Source organism: Anoplolepis gracilipes, chromosome 4 (assembly GCF_047496725.1).
Source record: "Anoplolepis gracilipes chromosome 4, ASM4749672v1, whole genome shotgun sequence".
Classification (NCBI taxonomy): Eukaryota; Metazoa; Arthropoda; class Insecta; order Hymenoptera; family Formicidae; genus Anoplolepis; species Anoplolepis gracilipes.
In genome coordinates, this window is record NC_132973.1 from 2312455 (window position 1) to 2332114 (window position 19660).

At 34.8% G+C, this 19660-nt stretch overlaps 1 protein-coding gene across 1 annotated transcript; it reads right to left on the reverse strand.

The window, feature by feature from the left end:
* Nucleotides 1-10096: 10096 nt before the first annotated feature.
* Nucleotides 10097-19391, reverse strand: Amun (protein amun). Its single transcript, XM_072890062.1, has 4 exons — nucleotides 17698-19391; nucleotides 14039-14135; nucleotides 13129-13444; nucleotides 10097-12894 (listed from the first exon to the last, which is right to left on the reverse strand). Exons 1-4 carry the CDS (start codon nucleotides 17844-17846, stop codon nucleotides 12440-12442), a joined length of 1017 nt encoding a protein of 338 aa, XP_072746163.1. The 5' UTR covers nucleotides 17847-19391; the 3' UTR covers nucleotides 10097-12439.
* Between the last annotated feature and the right edge of the window lie 269 nt (nucleotides 19392-19660).

Consider the following 19660-nt stretch of genomic DNA (forward strand, 5'->3'; position numbering starts at 1 on the left):
TTGCAGCCAAGAATTTTATTTATTATAATACCCAAGTGGAAAAACTAAGAATTAAAATAAATTTGCGCAAGAATTGACAGATTTAATCAGAGTTAAAAATATATAACAAGAATTAAGAGAATAGAATTTATTAAAAACTCTGGAAGAATAGACTCAAATTCCAAAAGGCACTATATACACAGTATCATATAATATGCGAGATTATAATATGTCTACATGTAATAAGCTAAGAAAAATTCAAGAATTCAGCTGAGATGCGAGAAGTATAACGACAAGACAAAAGACTAGAATACAAGGATACGATTATCCGAGATTACCAGCTCGATACCATGCGAAGATCCATTTGCCTACAAGAGTAAGTGGGATGAAAGTGTATCAGTGGTACAACATCATTCCAGCTCCCACCTTTTCCTCCGCCGTTCTACCGCATCCCTCTCCACCCCTCCAGCTGTTTTATAGTCGACACGTCTGCCGAGTGTCTGAGCCGTCTAAACGATACATCGACCTCTGTCGAATCTATAGTTCACTTCGGGCGTGCGGCCCCCGCCGTGCTAATCGATGAATGTGGGAGGATATCAAAACGAGAGAGAGGCAAGGAGAGGAAAGATTCGATCGCGTATATTGCGTGTAACATAGTGTGTGTGTATGTATATGTATTTATCTTTTCTCTCTCTCTCTCTCTCTCTCTCTCGCTTTCTGAATTTGAGAGAGATAAATAATGAAAGAGAAATATAGGAAGAAAACTCGTAATACAAGGTGACTAGATATTAGGAAGTTAATGAAACTAATGAGTGGTAGATATAGGTGATCTTACTTGATGCAACCCTTGTAAGAGATATAAGAAGTAAGAAGATATAAGTTTTACTCGAGGATTTACAAATTCATAGAATGGTAGAAGCAACTAAACTCAAGATTGAAGCACTTGAAACAGGAAAAGACACCAGAAAAATAATAAGAATTAAAAAGATAAAAATTTTAGATGATAAACATTAAAAATCTTGAATATTGCGAATTGAACATCTCCCGAGGTAATTTCAGGTCCATCCGCTCGACAAAGTCTCAATTGTCCTAGACTCTTCAAAGATCCATTTAAATTTATTCACAATCTGCTTCTGAAAAAAAGAGATGCAGAGCTAGAGGAAGAAAATTATGTGACAATCAAATCGATCTATATTTTGAGCGAGGTCATTACTTATGCTGCACCTTATATAATGCAAGTTGCTAAAAGAGAGACAGACGGGACAGCGGTAAGGGAGGCGAGAGGATTACGAGGAGGACGAGGAAGAGGAGGAGGAGGAAGAAGAGGAGGGTTACGGAAGGGGACCAGTGAGTACAAGTGCATGACGTAACGGTTCATTCATCCCGAGACAGGCGATAGAGGATATCCCGGTCAATGGTATACTTATGTATGTAAACGTGCGCATACGTATGATGTACGTAAGTATGAGTATGCAGCATGCACATGTCCGTCGCGCTGTTCATTTCTTTTTTTTTTTTTTTTTTTTTTTTTTTTTACGGACGTACGCACCACGTGCATGCGTGCGTGGAGAGATGTGAAGCAACACGTGATAGAATGTACAAATAGAATATAGGTTTTTTTTCGCGAACTTTTGTATTCTTCTCAATTTAGAAAGTTTATTGTGTTGCTTAATTGCAATTAAACAAAAAAATACGTAGTATTCTTGTATCATTCAAGATTCTCTCCACAATCAGTGTGATTAAACATCTTATATTTACTGTGTGTGAATTTACGTATTTAATTTAATTATATTACATATTGTTATATTATATATATACAATTAAATGTTATTACTATAATAAGTTATACTATATACAAATTTTTGCTTTTTAAATTATTTTATATTATATAATTTCGGTATCTTATTTAGGATAGGTTTGAGATTAATACTTCGGCAAAATTAAAAATTTATCACAAAAATACTGTAATTCCAGGTATTTTTTTTACGATTTAATGTATGCAGTATTGCAAATTTAATTTAATTTTTTTATTGGCATACATATATTAATTATTACGAGTATCACAATTATTTCTCGTTATACTTGTGATTTTAAGCTTTGTTATTAAATTTAAACAGCTTTAGAGGTATCCTTAGGTATATTAATTTCTCGAGATTTCAAGCAGTTTTAAACATTATCATATATTTATATAAAATAGTTGACAAGATGATTAAATCTTTTACACATGTTTTAACATGAGATCTTATTTTTTCTTTTTATTTATGTAGTAAAATAACATCGCGCTTTTGCTATCAATTGTATCTGATAAAAAAATGCATAAAAGTTAAGAAACGTAGTACAAGTAATCGCAATAATAAAAAGTAATAATATTTCATGATTACATGAAAATTATATTTGTATCATTGAAATTTCTCTAACAGATTTTATTGAAGAAATTAGATTTCTATACCCACATATTTTAATCTAGCATGAATATGCTAATTAATTAATTACAATTGATATATATATATATATGTATAATTATACAAATATAATAGCGTTAGAAATGATGGTATATTCATCACATGTAATCTGCCTTTTCACTGATACAAAAATACTTGACAGACGTAAATGTATTGAAAATTTCGATGGAAATCTGAAATTCTAGTTTTAATCCTTCGCTCGGATCGATGATCGGTGTTATATAATCGAACATCCACATAGTAGGGGTAGCTACACGAAATATATATGTATATATGTATACAACGATCAATATCAATGAAGTGCGATAATACGCGCTTCTATACGGATAATTATTTATAGCGTCGTCAATATTTTATGCCGTAAATGTTACATGCAGTACATAACGGCGGCGATACTGAATATGTTAAATAGATGTATTAATTGTGCTGCTCTGATAGCAGAGCTACTGTATCGCGCCACGGCGAGTGTACGATAGTATGCAGCGTTTATATAATTGAAACTCGCGAGTATAGCTGGTACATATCGATCGCGGCCTCCGAGGGTCACTGAACGAAACGAGGGAACGAACCGGATACAACGCGAGCAAAACGGCGTCCTTCTGCGCCAATAAATAATTATAGACAGGAATTTTAAATCTCAATGAACACCAGTTATGATAACAAGATAAATTGATCAATTAAATAGTTTTAATTAATTTAAATTTGTGAAATGCAAAAAAAATGTTATATCGTTGCTCTGATGTATTTTATATGTATACAGCTATTTTCTCCACCTTTATGGATTCATCTATTTTTAATTTATTCAATTACATTATCCACATGATATCTATATTTAAAAGAAAGTAATTTTATTAATCCTGATAAATTTATTAATCCGTTAATTAAATATGAGATTATTGGGCAGATTAATGTGAGTTATTTGAACTAAAAATTAACTGGGTTTGAAAAGGAAATGCTAAATATATTCGATATATTACAGTTTTATACTTATTAATTATTTATACGTATTAATTACTTGTTATAATTATTTCATGTGTATTAATTATTTATTCTTTTTTTATTTGCTATACACTTAATTTATTATGTGCTCGTGCAATTTTATTTTGAAAAGGATATGATGTTAATAAAATTTAATATATTTCTAAAATATTGATTTTCTATATAAAATTTAACTGTTTTACACACGAAGCTACTGAATAGATAATACATTTTTTCAAATATTAATTATTATTTATTTTAGATTCAAAAATATTTTTAAATGTGAAGCTATTTCTCGATTAATTTGCAACTTTAGCTCAGCGCAGCGAAACCTTTGTACTCGATATAAACCTCGACGACGGAAGCTCAGGCTTGAATTTTTCAGGGTATTCCATAGGGTCCCATTGAAGACTTGGCGGTAGCATGAAGGACCGGTCGAACTGTTCTACCTTGAAGGGCTGCTGTGTTTCCCCTTCGTAGAGCTGCCGCCCTTCAAGGCTTACGGTCTGACTGGCTCTTTGTCGTCCCTTTGAGCGACGTCCCTCCAGGATGTACGAAGCACTAAAGCGAAACGCAGGGACGTATTGTATGAGAAAATATATAGTGTGTACTAAGGTTTTTTTTCAAACAGCATCGGCAGAGTTAAGTATTAAAGTACGAAACTAACAATATAAAGAAAAAGTCTGAGCGATTAAGATCAGGAGGACGTGCTGTAATAAATATATATAAATTTTACGCCAATATATAAAAATAATATATTTGTGTAATAATGAATATAATATGAGATAGAAAAAAATAGTTTTATATCCAATAAAAACATTAAATTTTATATTTATAAAAAATGGGGATTATTACATACATAGATACTAAACAATCGTAATTCATCTGTATTAAAAGAGATCAAGAATTTGATATTTAAGAAAATTCAGAGAATTATAAAAAAGAATTTTGTACGTGAAAATAAAAATTATGTAGACACATCTCTTGGTCCACTTTGCTAAAAGTTTTGATTAACATATTTTCTCTTGAAAATTTTTTCAAAGTTTAAATAACTTTGTAATTAATTTCTTAATTAAGTTTTAAAAAAACAAAAATTAAAACTCTAATCTGTAAAATTTGTAAAGGCAAAATTAAACATAATTTTGTTAATTATATTATTTTGCATTTCGAAAGCGTTCTTTTCTATTTTTAATAATCAATTCAGAGAATGTCCTTCACATTTTTCTGCTACAAAAATGGATTTGAGAAAAGTCAAAAGCGTGTTCCAAAGATATATGTAATTATGTAGATATGTGTGCAAGAATGTTTCAAGATTTTCAAAGATTTTCACAACTTTCCTATTTCTAACACCTTTACGAAACTTTCAGATTTACATCTTCTTTTGAACTTTGCAAACTTTACAAAGTACGACTGCAATATTTGATCAGAAGCTATAGAAAAAATTTTGAAAAATCGATGAATTTCTACGTAGAATTGTTGGAAGCAAATATCCTGAAAAATAGCACCACGAAGCGTCCGTTACTGCGCCGTAGGGCAGCTGCTTGTAGCAGGACGATTTTCAAAGGGCGACTTCTAATGAGCTTTTGCTACCCCGGTAGAGGGTCCGGGAATACCGCTGGGAGATTATATTCCGTGCTCCATCCCGTGCTCCGTCCTTAGTCCCTGACTCTTCTATCTCGGCTCCATTTCCACCTTGGGGGATTTTCCAAGCATGGTATATCGCCAGGTAAGAGAGTATCCGTTCAATGTCGAAGTGATTAGATTTTTACCTCGCACCGGATATTTTGAAATTTCTCAAATATCAAATACAGTTCCAAAATTATTAATAATAAGTAGTACTAATTTTTAAAATATCGTTTTATAAAACTCAACAATAATATTGTATTTTTAATATTAAAGTGTATATGAAATCTAATATACGATTTAAAATGTGATGAATTTTTACATCTCATCTTGAAAAAGAGAAAAATTCATTAAAAAACTTATTTTTTTTTAAAAGTGTATATATAAATAAATATGGATACATTTAATCAAATTGAACCTTATATATTTATATATTTTTTTAATTAAAATTATTTAGTTTGATGAAATTTTCGACATTACAGTTATATATTCTATCGAATTCTACAGTTTACGGAATTCGTTTTCTCGATTACTATATAATGCAAATAAGTTCTGCTTAATTTAAAGCACATTATAAATCTCTCTACCTCGATCTACTGTTCGATTTATACTATTATACCATCCATTTTATTTCTCACTTTTTCCACAAACTTTAAACTTAAACTGCACGGAGATACGACGAAAGAAGGCACCGGTGAACACAGAGGCAGTATCATACGATAAACACCATGATAACGTTACCACCGTGCAAATCACGTGTTGGAGTCGTCGCCGAGTGTTACGTCATCGCGTCTTCACCAACGCGGCCGTCCATACAATCGCACTTCTCTTGCGACCTTGTGTTTTGTATATATCATCCTCTCCCTGCCCGCTCTCCTTGCCCTCTCTCTCTCTCTCTCTCTTTCTCTCTCGATTCCCCCTTTCCGCACTTTGCGAGAATATCCCTCGCTTGGCCCCCTTCGCCCCCTCACGCCGTACTGGTGTCACGTGTGGTGCGGATAGGCGGATAGGAGAAAGGGAGCGAGAGGGGGAGTAGGAGGATGATGATGGCGAGGGGGAAAAGAGGGGGACTAAGGGTGGTTTAAACGGGTGAACACGTCGCAACTAAGGTCGCGGCGGACATTACTAGGTCACTGGAGTGACCGCGATGCATTGCACCCGCTCTCGCCCCCCTATCTCTCTTCTGGCCTGGTTAGGTTCTGCTGGTGCCTTTTCTTCGATGGTGCTCTACCTTCGTTTAGAATCTGTGAGTGAAAACAGTAGGAGCGAATTGAACATGTGTGATGGATAAGGAGATGAGAGAAAATCTCTCTTTCTCTCTCTGGTTTTTGTTTCTTTTACGTAGAATATTTATATTATAATTATGTAATTTTGTCAAAAATCTTTAATTCCTCGAATATTATTGTATATCTATGAATGTATCTTCCTCAAAGATTCTTCATGTTGTTTAACATAAGTCAGTACTGACTGTATACACAGAAAAAAGTAAGTGTCAACTCAAAACTTATATACTCATATGAACGCGTTCATTGTTTCATATATACAACAATTTACAATCTTCTTAGAAGAATTTAAAAATTTTAAATTTCAACAATATTATAATCTTCTTTCAATACTGTAATTGTCATTTCAAGAATAAAATAATTATTTTAACTCTAAGAAAATTATAATCTTCGACTTGAACATGTGTTATTTTCTATCCAATATTTTTTTTATCCTCTTCATTCAAGAAAATTATTTTTAAATAACAAAAATATATTTTTCTTGGTTGAACGGTATAAAATGTCTACATCCAAGCAAATTTTCTTTGTTTAACGCAATATAATCTCATTTCAAGATTTACATTTTGAAACTAAAGATATTGTCACAATAAGAATATTCTTTTTTTCTGTATAAAATATTCCGTTTCTATCGCGATATCTTTTGGATTTTTTTCGATCAATTTGCAGTAATATATATATATATATATATATATATATATATACATATATTACTTATATAATACATTACGTATCTCGATATAATTTAATTAGATTTCATTAATATTTGAAAAAGATTTTAAATATTATTATACATACATTAAATCCGAGAGAGAGAATTATACGTTAAGCAGAAATTTCATAGTATTTCAATAATTTGATTCATAGTAAATTTCAATAATTTAATTTTTTCATCTATTCCTATTCTCGAATCTTGGTTTGCAAAAAATTCTTTTTCTATATAATTCATAGAGTTTATTCCAAGATTATCGGTACCTCTCCAAGGAAAAAAGTGGGTGCAAACGTGTGAGAGAATCTCTTATTAAAATTAAAGTTACGAGTTATGCGAAACGCGTTTGATATTATATCTCTTGCAACTCTCGAATTCCACTGACTCCGAACTTCCTTGCGTGCTTTTCAAATTTATAGATGCTTGGCTGTTCCACTGTATTATATCTCGGAATTCTTTAATCGTCGTATCAAAAGCGGATTTTGCAAATCGCGCTAAGAAGCTGGATAATGTCGCTGCGAAATCGGAACGAGTTTTTTTTTTTTTCTCTTCGACAAGAGTACCAACAGGAGTCCGGCATGCTAAGGCTCGAGTTCTTGCAGAGTTCTCGCTTCGCTCTTCGTTCGCGCTTCGTCGCAAACCGGTTTCAACGATTTCAGTACCGGCTGAAAAACCGGACCCTGGAAGAACGCGCGCATGTAAATTGTGTAGTCTCAAAACGCGTATATACAGAATTAACAATAGACAATAAACTTAATCAATGCTCTTATCTTCTGTTCCTATGCCTATGCGATCAGGGTCCCAATTTTGCACCCAAAACAGTTCTTTGCGTGAAATATAAATAGCTATGAATGAAAAAAATATAAGTCTAATAATTATCTAAATATTTAATACTATTTCCCTGCTCGATCACATCTATTTAATGCGGCTATTCTGGAACCAAGTACTTGCTGACACTTAATAAATACCAATCGAAAAGGCAAGAGTTGATTAACAATAAGTGCGATTAGTTCAAAAATAGATAAAATATAATCTGGAATATTTTACGAGGTTTAGAGTTGAGTAATTTAAATAAATTAAAGCTTATAATTGTAATTGGTTTTTCTCATTAATCTAAATTAGTTTTATAAAAAATAATTTTACAAAAACAAAAAAAAATTAAGTCTATTGGAGTTTCTTATCTTAGAAAAATTATAATTTTTTTTTCTTGATTTAAATTCTTCGTGTAGATTTGCAAAGATCTATATAGAGATTCATAAATTTGCTTTCACACTGACTCAATGTTTAATCAAATGCAAACTGTATATGGTTAACAAAGAAATCTTTTCAGATTAAATTATATCTTTCTTCTATAGACCTGATTCTATCACAATCACGAACGTATATTAGAGGTTCAGTCTTATAGCAGCTAGTGCAGAGACAAGACTGCGTGGGCAAGCAATAATGATTTTTATTTCAAAGAGAAAGTATCTCTTATTTAATGGTATATCTGCGGCCACAAGTGACTAAACAAAATTACCGTATCGATATGAGTCAACAAGTTGCAAAGTGTCATTATTGCTGCTCGATCTTACGAAGGTCAACGATATATATATAGTTTTACGATGATCGTTTAGTCTGTTATTTCCGGCAATTCACCTCAATTCTCTTCTACCATATTGTATAATATTTTATGTCTTTTAACATTTTTTCAGTTTTATGTAAAACTTGGCCGATTTTTTTATGTCCTTCAAGTATATAGCCGAGTAAATAAACAGAGAATAGCAGACTTAAACGAATGCTCATGTCAGCATGAAAAAAACAGTACTTACTTCGAGAGAAAGTGTTTTCAGAAACCAAGAAGAAAGCTTTAACTGAGATTTAGAAAAAGGAAAAGCGCAAATATATATAGCTGTGAAAATCTCTCAATTTTGAGACAGTATTTTTAATCAATAATAAATTTTTATTTTACCAAAGACATGTATTTAAGAAATTAAAAGAACAAATGATTATTATTAGTGTGTATATATGCTCCTCATTATTATTATTAAAGAATTATTACGATTATAAAATCCTTTTTATCGGGCAATATATTAGAGAATTGTATATATTATAGTTATATATATTAGAATTATATAGTGTTAAAAAACGTGTCAAAAAAATGAGTCTCTCAAATTTTAATATTTTTCAAAGCACACACTTCTGACTTTATCATATATAAAATATTCCTTGTTTTATTAGCTTCTGCGATGCATAAGAATAAAAATTATAATTTTTCTCCACAAGGTATTTCTTATATGCATGCAGTTATGTCGAAAGTAATTAATAATCAATATTTATAAAAGAAATTAAGATAGAAATATATATATAATGTAGCAGGGAGAGAGTAAAGACATCTCTCCTTATGGCGGTCGAAAAAGCCACGGACGTGGTTTTGCGGCCGCAACTTTGGTTTCACCTCGGTCTCAACGGAATGAACGGTGACGACAACGGCGAGGAGTTGAGTTAAAGCAACGCTACGTCGAGAGAAAGTCGGGAAGATGTGAGAGATGTTTTACTTTCACTTCTCGCACGTATCTGCAATGCCATCACATGTCACGCTCGTTCGAAGCTAGAAAATGACAAATCAACGTTTTGGAAATTCCTGTATCACAGAACTTTTCACTTGTAACGTTTCTCGTATCTGTTACTTTTGGCAGGATTAACACTTCCTTCCTTAGAATCGCTATGAAAAGATTCATATTTTTTTCTTGTTAAAATATAAAGAAAATAATATATGCACCAAAGAGCAATTTTATATAAATGCAAATTAAAGGAGATTCTAAAATTGATATGTATTCAAAACATAAATATGAAGATAATAATTTAGATTTTACTTTTTTTGACATAATCAAAAGTCATTGTTACTATTTTGTTTCAAAAAAATTGATTTCTGCAAAAATATGAAAGAAATTAAATGAAAAATTTAAGCGGCTCAATTTTGCGAAATAAATCATCAAAGAGGAAATGTGTGGAATGAAGGAAGAAGGCAGCAAGGACAGATCTATTGACATAAAAGTTAGACTTTAAGAATTAAAAAGCTAGAGAAATTTAGGAAGTTTAAACGTTCATTAAAGAATTCATAACAACAAAATTTAGAAATCTAAGATTATAGACGAAAGTTCTTCGATAATAGTAATCAATATTTTTCAAAAGAACTCTCGAGTAAATACATATACTACGTATACTTAAGAATACTTAGCACTAATAACGCGCATAATTATTTATGTGTTTGTGTTGCAGGCCGGACGCTATTTTACTGAATTCGATGTTATTTTTTTGGACTGAAAGCATTACTTTTATTTCTTTCTAAAGTTTTTTTTTACTTACAAGGTATTTGGTTTGCTCCATGCATCACTCTGACATGCAGTTTTCTCATTAGGTATATAAATTATGGTAATGATTCGGTATTATAATAATTATAATTATAATAATTATTTATCATTATTATTAATATTAATATTATCATTATGTCCAGTATTTTCGCTTTTGTTTTTTTTTTTTTTGCTGCTCACGGAGTGGTTTGCTCTCTTCTCCCTCTCTCCCCATTCACATACATATCCCCTTCTCTCACTCTTTTTTTTTCCTCTCCCTCCTTTTCTTTGAACAATGATCATCTCTTCGCAAGGAATAATTCGAGAACTCCATCGTATTTCACGTTGCGAAAAATTAATATTTGATCGATCATCAAATAAATGAAAATTATACACATTCTCAAAAGAATCCATGATTCTAAAAAGATACTTGTAAAAGATCCAAGTATTTCAAAAATCTGAAAATGTAACTAACAATATTAAACTGAATATTTTAATTTTTTTCAAGAAAATATTACTTACAATTTAGTTGCAAGAATCTATCTTTGTTAGTTATCAAGAACTAAGATTTTCCAGTTGGAAGATTTGAAAAATATAATATAAATAAAAAATATAATATAATAAAAAAAGTTGCATCTAATTTGTATTCTTTGTATACTCAACTCACGTATCATGAATATATATTTTATAACTGAAGTCATGATTTACAGGTTCTATTTATGAAATGTATTATTATCTGCACGTAAACATACAACATCGCTTTATACTTTTTACAATTAATTTATTGGTATTATCTTCAAAAAAAAAAAAAAGAAAAAAAATTACGCAACAAACAAGTTCCATGATTGGAAATTCCAAAGAAACATTGCGACGATAAATCGATCGAACATAAATAGAACGAAGGAGTCTCGTTATTTAGGACATATGACACTGTAAAGGGTGGATTAGAAAGTGGACGAGAAATATATATTTTAAGAAAGTTTTGCATCATCTTCTTGTTTGTAGAACGGCAGTTGTGTTTGCGTTGAAAAGCGGCGATCAAGGAGTCGTGGAAGAAGGGAGCTTTCGGGCGGATTTGACAATTTAAAGATTCAGTAACGTAAGTTATTCAACATGTAGATCAGCGAAATTGGAATATTAAAGCACTTTAATAATGCAAACACAAAATTTCTATATTGCATGATTTTTTTATAAACAACAAATGTAAGATAACTTAAAGTTTTGCGGTACATTTTTAATTTGTAAAAAAATCCAAAGATCTTAAACATTATATGCGATATTTCAAGGAAATTCAAAATATATACTAGTCAAAAAAATTAATATTATAAAAGGCAAAATATCGTTAACAGGGATACAAAGGCTTATCTCTTATATGAATATATTCGCGAAAACCTTTTATTTCTAGCAACATTGAGTATATACTTTCACGTTTCCTCGTCCGCTCCAACATACTTTGTACAGGAGATCCATAATCAAAAGACGGTGCAAAACTCTTGCTGACATTTACGTGAATGCACGAGATTGTCCAAACAATAACAATGAGAATCTAGCTGTATCATCAGCTGACATTTAGCATCAATGAGAATGCATATTCGTCGGTCATTCGGTAAAAATTCTTACCAGAACGGAGGAGCTGTAAGAAAACGAAATTTAATCATGGACGAGATACAGGAAAGATTCGAAGAGGGAGAGAAACAGAGTGAGATAAAAGATTCGAGAATTTCAGGATACATCCAATATTCCAATATTCTGAAATCCCGCGAAACCTTCCCCTTTTTTTTTCTCGCTCCCCCTGCTGCAATAAGAGCCGAGGATGAAGCGAGCGGCTATGCTCCGTCCAAGCAATCGCACAAATAGAATAATTCATCCATCCATCCGCGTCCGTCCGTCCGTCCGTGCATCCATCTTCTATTCTACCTATCCGTTCGTCTGTCCATCTGTCGTACGTTCGTCCGTCGGTCCATCATCCGGATTGATGACTCAGAATCGACGACGCGGTGCCGCAATGATCGACAGACTTCTGGCGGGCACGAAAGTGCTGACGTTGTTGCTTGTCGCGTCACCGAGCCGATCGGGTCACTTCTTGCTCTTCTTGGTGGGCGGCTCCTGCGCGTCTTGCGAGTCTTCTTCGGTGTCCTCACTGTCGGTAGGTCGTGGCGTCGCATTGTTGCTGCTGTCGTTGGTAATGATGGAATCGTTTGTGTCCTCGCTGGCGCCTACAACGGCGTGATCGCCAGCAGTGATCGGTGTCGCCGGCTTGTCCAACGAATCTTCGGTAAAGGATGTTGTCGTGCTGTTCTCGTCGATCGCTGCTGGATCGAGCGCCGCCGTATCCTTGCCATTCGCTACTGTCTCCTGATTACTGTCATCTGATGGTTCTGTTGCCTCACCATTGCTGGTGCCGTGCGAATTTCCGTTCTCCGTCGAGCCTGGGATGCCATCGAGCAACTCTGGCTTTAGCTCGGATGCTACGTAATGCGTCCACAGTGCCAGCTCGACTCTATGTGGGCTCCATGTTTTACCATTTGATGCTGAAAAAGCAAACAGAAAATTTTTTTATAATATTTAAAGTTCTATTATTTTCGTTACAATTCCAAGTATTTAAGAAAATTCTGCATACACATATATATAACGTGAAAATGTAAAAAATAAAAAATTAAGATTAAAGATCATCTAATCAAAAAATCTTATTTTCAAAGAGTTGATGCAGTAACACGCATAATTCGGATGCAACACACGGACATAAATGATTTATAATTCCTTACTCTGTTTATTCAGCCTCTCGACGGTGTTTTGAATGTGCTGGACGAAGTTTAGGTATTCCTTAGTAGTGTAATCAATGCCCTCGATCTCTGGTATCGCCATCAGGCACTCGTCAGCCATGAAGGGCGCATTTTCTGGCGACGCTGCAGCGAGAAGGGCGGACGCCATCGTGGTACCGACACCCTTCAGATTCGATAATGCCGTAATTGCCTGTTCGAGATTCGGAAGCTTTTTGAATGCTTTCTTCGTTTCTGCCATCACGGCGCGTGGTGTGTTCACCTTTACCAGATAGGACAGCTGTGGGTAGAACTTGCCGCGCTGAAAACAAAATGGCAGGCAGCCTCGTGAAACACTTGTATCGTAAATTACTTGGTTTTGCAAAAATCTGTTGACTTTCTTTACACTTGTCAAACATCACGAAGAATATTGTAACTAGAATCAGACTTTGCCAAATTCCAAATCAACAAATTTTATATAATATATTAAAACAACTAATGATTTGAAGTATGAAATTGGAAGTGATACCTTCTCTCTCTCTCTCTCTCTCTCTCTCTCGAAAATAATTTGCACAAGAATAATATTGTTTCTCTCTCTCTCTCTCTCTCTCTCTCTCTCTCTCTCTCTCTCTCTCTCTCTCTCTCTCTGTTTCTGTTAATATAATCTTTTTTCCATATATTTTTACTAAATATATTTTAATAAAAAATACTATTCATACTACTATCATATTATTAATTTACTATTAATATCATTGTTCCTCTTTCATACATCTTTTAACTAAAATGAAAGCAATTATTAAAACTCGTTCACTTTAATTTAATTTAATATAACTTAATATAATATAATATAATATAATAACTTTATTTGTATTTGGCAGAATCTGAGTGTTATTCTAATAAGAAAAAAGCAACTTACTATTTGCTTCCATTTCATCGTCTGCACCAGTTCCTCATGATTGAGGTGCGCATCCTTGCCGCGTGATTTGATCTTCTTAGGAAGCTCATTCTGATACCTGCCGATACAAACAACAAGATCCGGGCGATCAAGGATCGATCTAGCGTTCATCAGAAAATACGGAGTGCGCGCGCGCACGAACATAGCCACACGCTTACGCGTGTATGTACGCATGAGCAAACGAGCGGGCGTGACGTAATCGCGCCGCCGCCGTCGCCGCCGCTGTTGCTGCAGAATACAGGAATTCGTTAAAGGCTCGATTAAAAATACAAACGCTGCCGCAAGAAGTCCGACACGCCCCTCGTCAACGATTGGAGGATATCCATCTTTATCGCGCACGTGGATCACACGTGGATCCGTGCCGCGGCGTGATGTCCTTTTTTTTTCGAGATCCACACACTCGCAAGACAAATTAATTCATTGTCAAAACTTAATTAGAAAAACCAAAAAGATTTAAAATGATAAAAGAGTCTAGGAAAGAAACTTAAAATGTAAAAAAAAAAGAAAAACCGATAGTAATCGAATTAAAGAATCAAAGAATCTAAAGATATGATCAAAATATTTATTTTAGTAATTTTCTTTATGTTGATAAATTATTAAAATAAATCGAATTATTTTAAGGAAAATCACAAAGTATTATTAAAATAAATTTGCACATTAATTATAAATAAACGGGATTTATATTTAAATATAATATACAGTTATGTAGTTTAATATACTATATGTCAGGGATTTCAAATTTATATACGAGAATGTTATTAAATTTATAATTTCAACTTTAATCTTGAAATCTGTTCAATGTGCTAATTATGATTTAATAAATTATAAATTAGACTTTGTGATCATTCTTTCTATAAATATATTAAATAAATATATTAAAATCATAATCAAATACTAATTATACGTAATACGAGATAAAAATAGATTTTCTAAAAAGATGAATTTTATTAATTTATTTAATATTATATAAAAAATATATTAAAATATGTTAAATATTTAAAACAAAATCTCTTTCGAATTAAATAAATATAAATACGATAAATTTGTACAAAATAAAGAATCTATTTTTAAAAATGTAACAATTGCTCCACTTCTTCCGCGCTTGAGATATTTTTCAAATAAGTTTTTTCAGCCTCACATCTCGCGACTTTACTTCTCGATAAATTTCCACGTGCCAGTCATTAGAGAGGGACTTTTCGATATTTTATGTCGAGCCGAATAGTTATGTTTCACAAAGCTGAAACGCGCGCTGCACCTCGTAATACCGCATATCCGCACACGGCTTGGCACCGTGGAAAAGCAGCCTTGACACAAACTGGCCTCAATGGGAATGAAAACAACGGTACTCCACTTCCCCTGACCCCTCGTCGCCCTTACCCACGCTTCTGCAACACGGAAGAAACTGGCGCGTAAAGTCTCTTCTCTCCCTTCTCTTCCCCTCTTCTCCCTTTCTCCAACACCCTTTTACTCGTTCGTTCTATCACTATTCCTGTCCTTTTTCTGTCTCATCTGTCTCATCTCAGCGCGCATGTACGTCACGATCGATAAAAACAATCTGTATCAATCGCGTGCGCGCGGAAACAAACAATACGAGTTTATCACTCGCGCGAGACTCAACGATAAATTGGGAAATATATATAAATTTTATGTTTTCAAAAAACTTTATTTCTTGCATGCTCCCAGCTTATCCATTATTTCTAATTATTTTATTTATTTTATTAATTTTATTAATTAATTCGTTTAATTTAAAAGAATGTTACATTTTTATCAAAATAATTATTAATATTCTGTCTCTTAATAATTTGTTAAATCATTATTATCTATTTTTACTGTTCTCGAAAGGAACTACTTTAAATCATGATTAAAAATTTAGATTTTGCAGATATTATATATAAATTTTGTAATTAACTCTTATATATATTTGTGTGCGTGTGTGTGTTGCGATATTTAAATAATTTTCTTTGTCAAGTGGAAATTTTAAAAAAGTACTATTTTTTTGTAAAAAAGTTAAAATATGAATAAAGAAAATTCATAAAATTATTTCATCTAATTATTTAATCTAGAACCGTTTAATATTTTAAAAGTAATCTTATTATGTTTTATGGACTCTAGATATTATCAAGTCTGTCAATATTAATTTAACGAGGCTAAATGTTTAATCCTTTTATAACGTAACTTTTTTTATTTTCAAGTGTGTATATTTGTTAGATATATTAATTATTTAAATCTCTTTAATTCACACATATATATATTTAATATTCATAAAAATCTTGAATTCTTAGATTCAAAGGGTCCACAATTCAAATGTCCCGCGATCTAAGAATATTATTTTTTTTTAAATGGCAAAGTTTAATTACATTTGAATTTTTATTTTAGAAATTGTATATATTCTAATAACATTTACTTATCATTCTGTAAAATTTATAAATGTAAAATTCTGGGACTTGTACTTCGGTAAAAATTACATCTTTGATATTCCTTCTTTAAAATAAGTTGATATATCATTATATTCAAAAAAATTATCAAATATAATATATTATTATTATAATTTTATACATATAATTAAAATCTTAAATTTAAATATAACGTTTTATTTTAATTTTTTTATATCAGACAATGGCTCGTATTATAAGCTTATATTTATTATTAAATACGAGCTCAGAATACAGACCGTTAAAAAAATTATATGCAAGAAAATATGTAGTAACAAATACATTATCCAATATCTTCAAATATACGATTTTTCAATTAAACTTTCTAAAGACATTTTCATGAATGCGCAATTATACTGTCATATATATAATTATGCTTTATTAGAAAATATAAATGATCATATCGATAAAAGAAAGCAAGAAACTATCTACATCTATATTTTATTATCTCGCATGCCATTTATAAAAATAATACAAAACATTGCAGATTAATACAGATTTATTTATTTTCTTTTTTATCCCTTCTAAACTAAACTTTCTAGTTTGCTAAAAAATATTAATAATTAAAGTCGCATTCTACATCGATCTCGTAATACCTGTTTCGAAGCAATACATATGTTAAAAAAGAAGGAAAATCTTTGATGTCATTATTATTTGCGTTTTTACGCACCTCCGCTCCAGTCTGCTCTGTAATGAAATGTTATTAGCGAAGAGATCCTCCACGTGACAGAGGATCTTTCGTGAGCCGTATATTTTCGCGACAATTCCGGGGGTGATCTCGACGATGTCTCGGCGGAGCGCGATAGTGCCGCGAGGGTGACATACGGGCGCGCACACGCGGCGTTGCCGCTCCCGCTTGGTTTGCTCGCGGAGAACAGCACGAAGCGGGTTCATTGTCCCTCGTGCGCCCCGTGGTAGAGCGCCGTTTCCTCCCTTGGGCCGCGCCGCAATGTCGGCCCCGTCAGCGGCGGCAGCTCATTTCTTTCTCTCTCCCTCTCTCTCTTTCTTTCTCTATGTATTGCATTGTCTCCTGTCTTCTTTCTACCTATTTCTTTCTTTCTTTCTTTCTTTCTCTCGCTCGCTCGTTCATTCCCTTTCTCCGCGTGCGCGCACACAAATACACACATGAAGCAATGACAGCGTCGTCGCCGTCGTCAACAGCGGAGAATACATTCAACTAAAACTTACCAGTTGTCTAGCTTGATCAGCTCCTCGGGCTTTTTCGATTTGTGATCGGCCTTGAGACGCAATGCCTGTGGATAAAGTTTGAAAACGTGTTCGAACTGTAGCGCGGTGCCCTCCGCAAAGAAAGTCGCGGTGTCTTTCACGGAAGCCATTGCGATAACACGGGCTTCGATCGACGGCCGTCGGGGCGCAGCACCAACGCCGCCTGCTGCCGCTGCTCCGTAAAACGCCGCGTCGTCCGCCGTCCCCGTTGCTGATGCCGCTGCTGTTACCACCGCCACCGTCGCTGCTGCTGCTGCTGCTGCCGCTGCTGCCACCGCCGCCACCGCTGCCACGGGCGGCGTTGCCGTGTCTCGTCTGCTCTTCGCCCGAGGAATTCTACTTCACCTTCGCCAATTCCCTCACCAGTACGACGCGAGTAAGCGCGTCGCGTGGGAAATCGATCACGGTGGTGGGAGAGTACGAGAGTACCGAGCGACGTTACGGACTCTCTCGACTCTCGCGAACAGAAAGAGAGCCGAGAGGACGTGAGAAGATATGCGTTAGATACGCGGATATATAGGCGGGATTATCAAAATGGGAATAAATGCGCGCACCAGGAGCGTTACAATGCCAAATACCCGTCTCTCACTTTGCAAGCGTACAGCAGTACAAACGAACGTTCTCGACACTGTGCGACGTCTCGAGAGATAATCGCACTACTGTAAAGCACTCTCCGTCAGACCTCGCTCGACACTGGCCCGGGTGGGGAGCCGACGCGACGTTGCCAATAGGCGGCAGCACCGCTCGGGTTGCGCCTCTATCCCCTCCACTCGACTGCGCCTCTCCTCTCGATCGTTCTCTCTCCCTCTCTCTCTCTCTCTTTCATATATTCGTCCCCCAGTCCGTGTATCCCTTCTCGCCACTCGATCTTGCCACAGAATACGTCCGTCACGCTTTCTCCGTCGAGTCGCTCTATCCGTTTCTCTCTCTCTCTCTCTCTCTCTCTCCACCCGATCTGTCGCCCTTCTCACTCCGTTCCACACCTTAGGAATCCGTATCTCTCCCACTCGATCACCGTTTCTTCCGTCTCTCTTGCACGTCTATCCGTGTCCCTTTCTTCGCTACCGCGGTGTCCTTTTCTATTGCCTTTGATCGCGTCTATGTATCTTTTATGCGTCAACCTCCCTTTTTTTTCTCTCACGCACACACACATACATGTATGCACTTTCTTTTTCTCTCTCTCTCTCTCTCTCTCTCTCTCTTTCCCTTTCTATCTATCGCTCACGCTTACGTGCCGCGAAATTCGGTCGAATACGCGCAGCGACGTGCCTTCGACACCTTGTGCAGTGTGTCGGAGTGTGTCGGAGGGGAGCGTGAGGAGATTCCACGGAGAGGCTCCTTTCTCTACGAAGCGTTGCGACGCGCCTCCTCTCTCTCGTTCTCACGCACGGCAGCACACTCGTTCCCCGTCTTTCTGCTCGGCAATAAGCGTATCAACGTGACTCGTCCGTCGTGAATATTCGCACATATAGCGTGATTCCGTGTTCGAAAATGGTATTAATACGAAAGTATATACGCGCGATATACATACACACACGTTTAAATCGCGTGTATCTAACGCAAACGTATATGTATGCGTATATATATATATATATGTATATATCTATATCCGTTCGTTTTCCGTATTATAATTTTCGCTCGTTCGATTTACTCGCGTCGCCTGGCAGGCGTGTTTCCACGTAAGCGACTGAGGTTACGTCGCGCGACGACCGCCTCATCGACGATGAAGCCACGAAACGCGGCGATTGGTCGAACGCGACGCTCTCTTTCTCAGACTATCTTTCCGTCTTTCTCGTTTACTCCCCGCCGCTCCCTGTCTCGCGATCGCGTTTATCGAGTCGATATTCCTTTTTTCTACGCGGAATATCACAGCCGGGAAATCCACGACCGCGATACATTTGCGAGCTTACGACGCTTACCGCCT

What these genes read in the sequence shown, in the direction of transcription:
- Amun (XM_072890062.1), bottom strand. Translation starts at nt 17,846, where the DNA reads ATGGCTTCCGTGAAAGACACCGCGACTTTCTTTGCGGAGGGCACCGCG. An exon ending in CGATGAAATGGAAGCAAATA is followed by an intron (nt 13,445 to 14,038) that starts GTAAGTTGCTTT and finishes TTTTGTTTTCAG; the next exon opens with CGCGGCAAGTTCTACCCACA. An exon ending in CGAGAGGCTGAATAAACAGA is followed by an intron (nt 12,895 to 13,128) that starts GTAAGGAATTAT and finishes TTGCTTTTTCAG; the next exon opens with CATCAAATGGTAAAACATGG.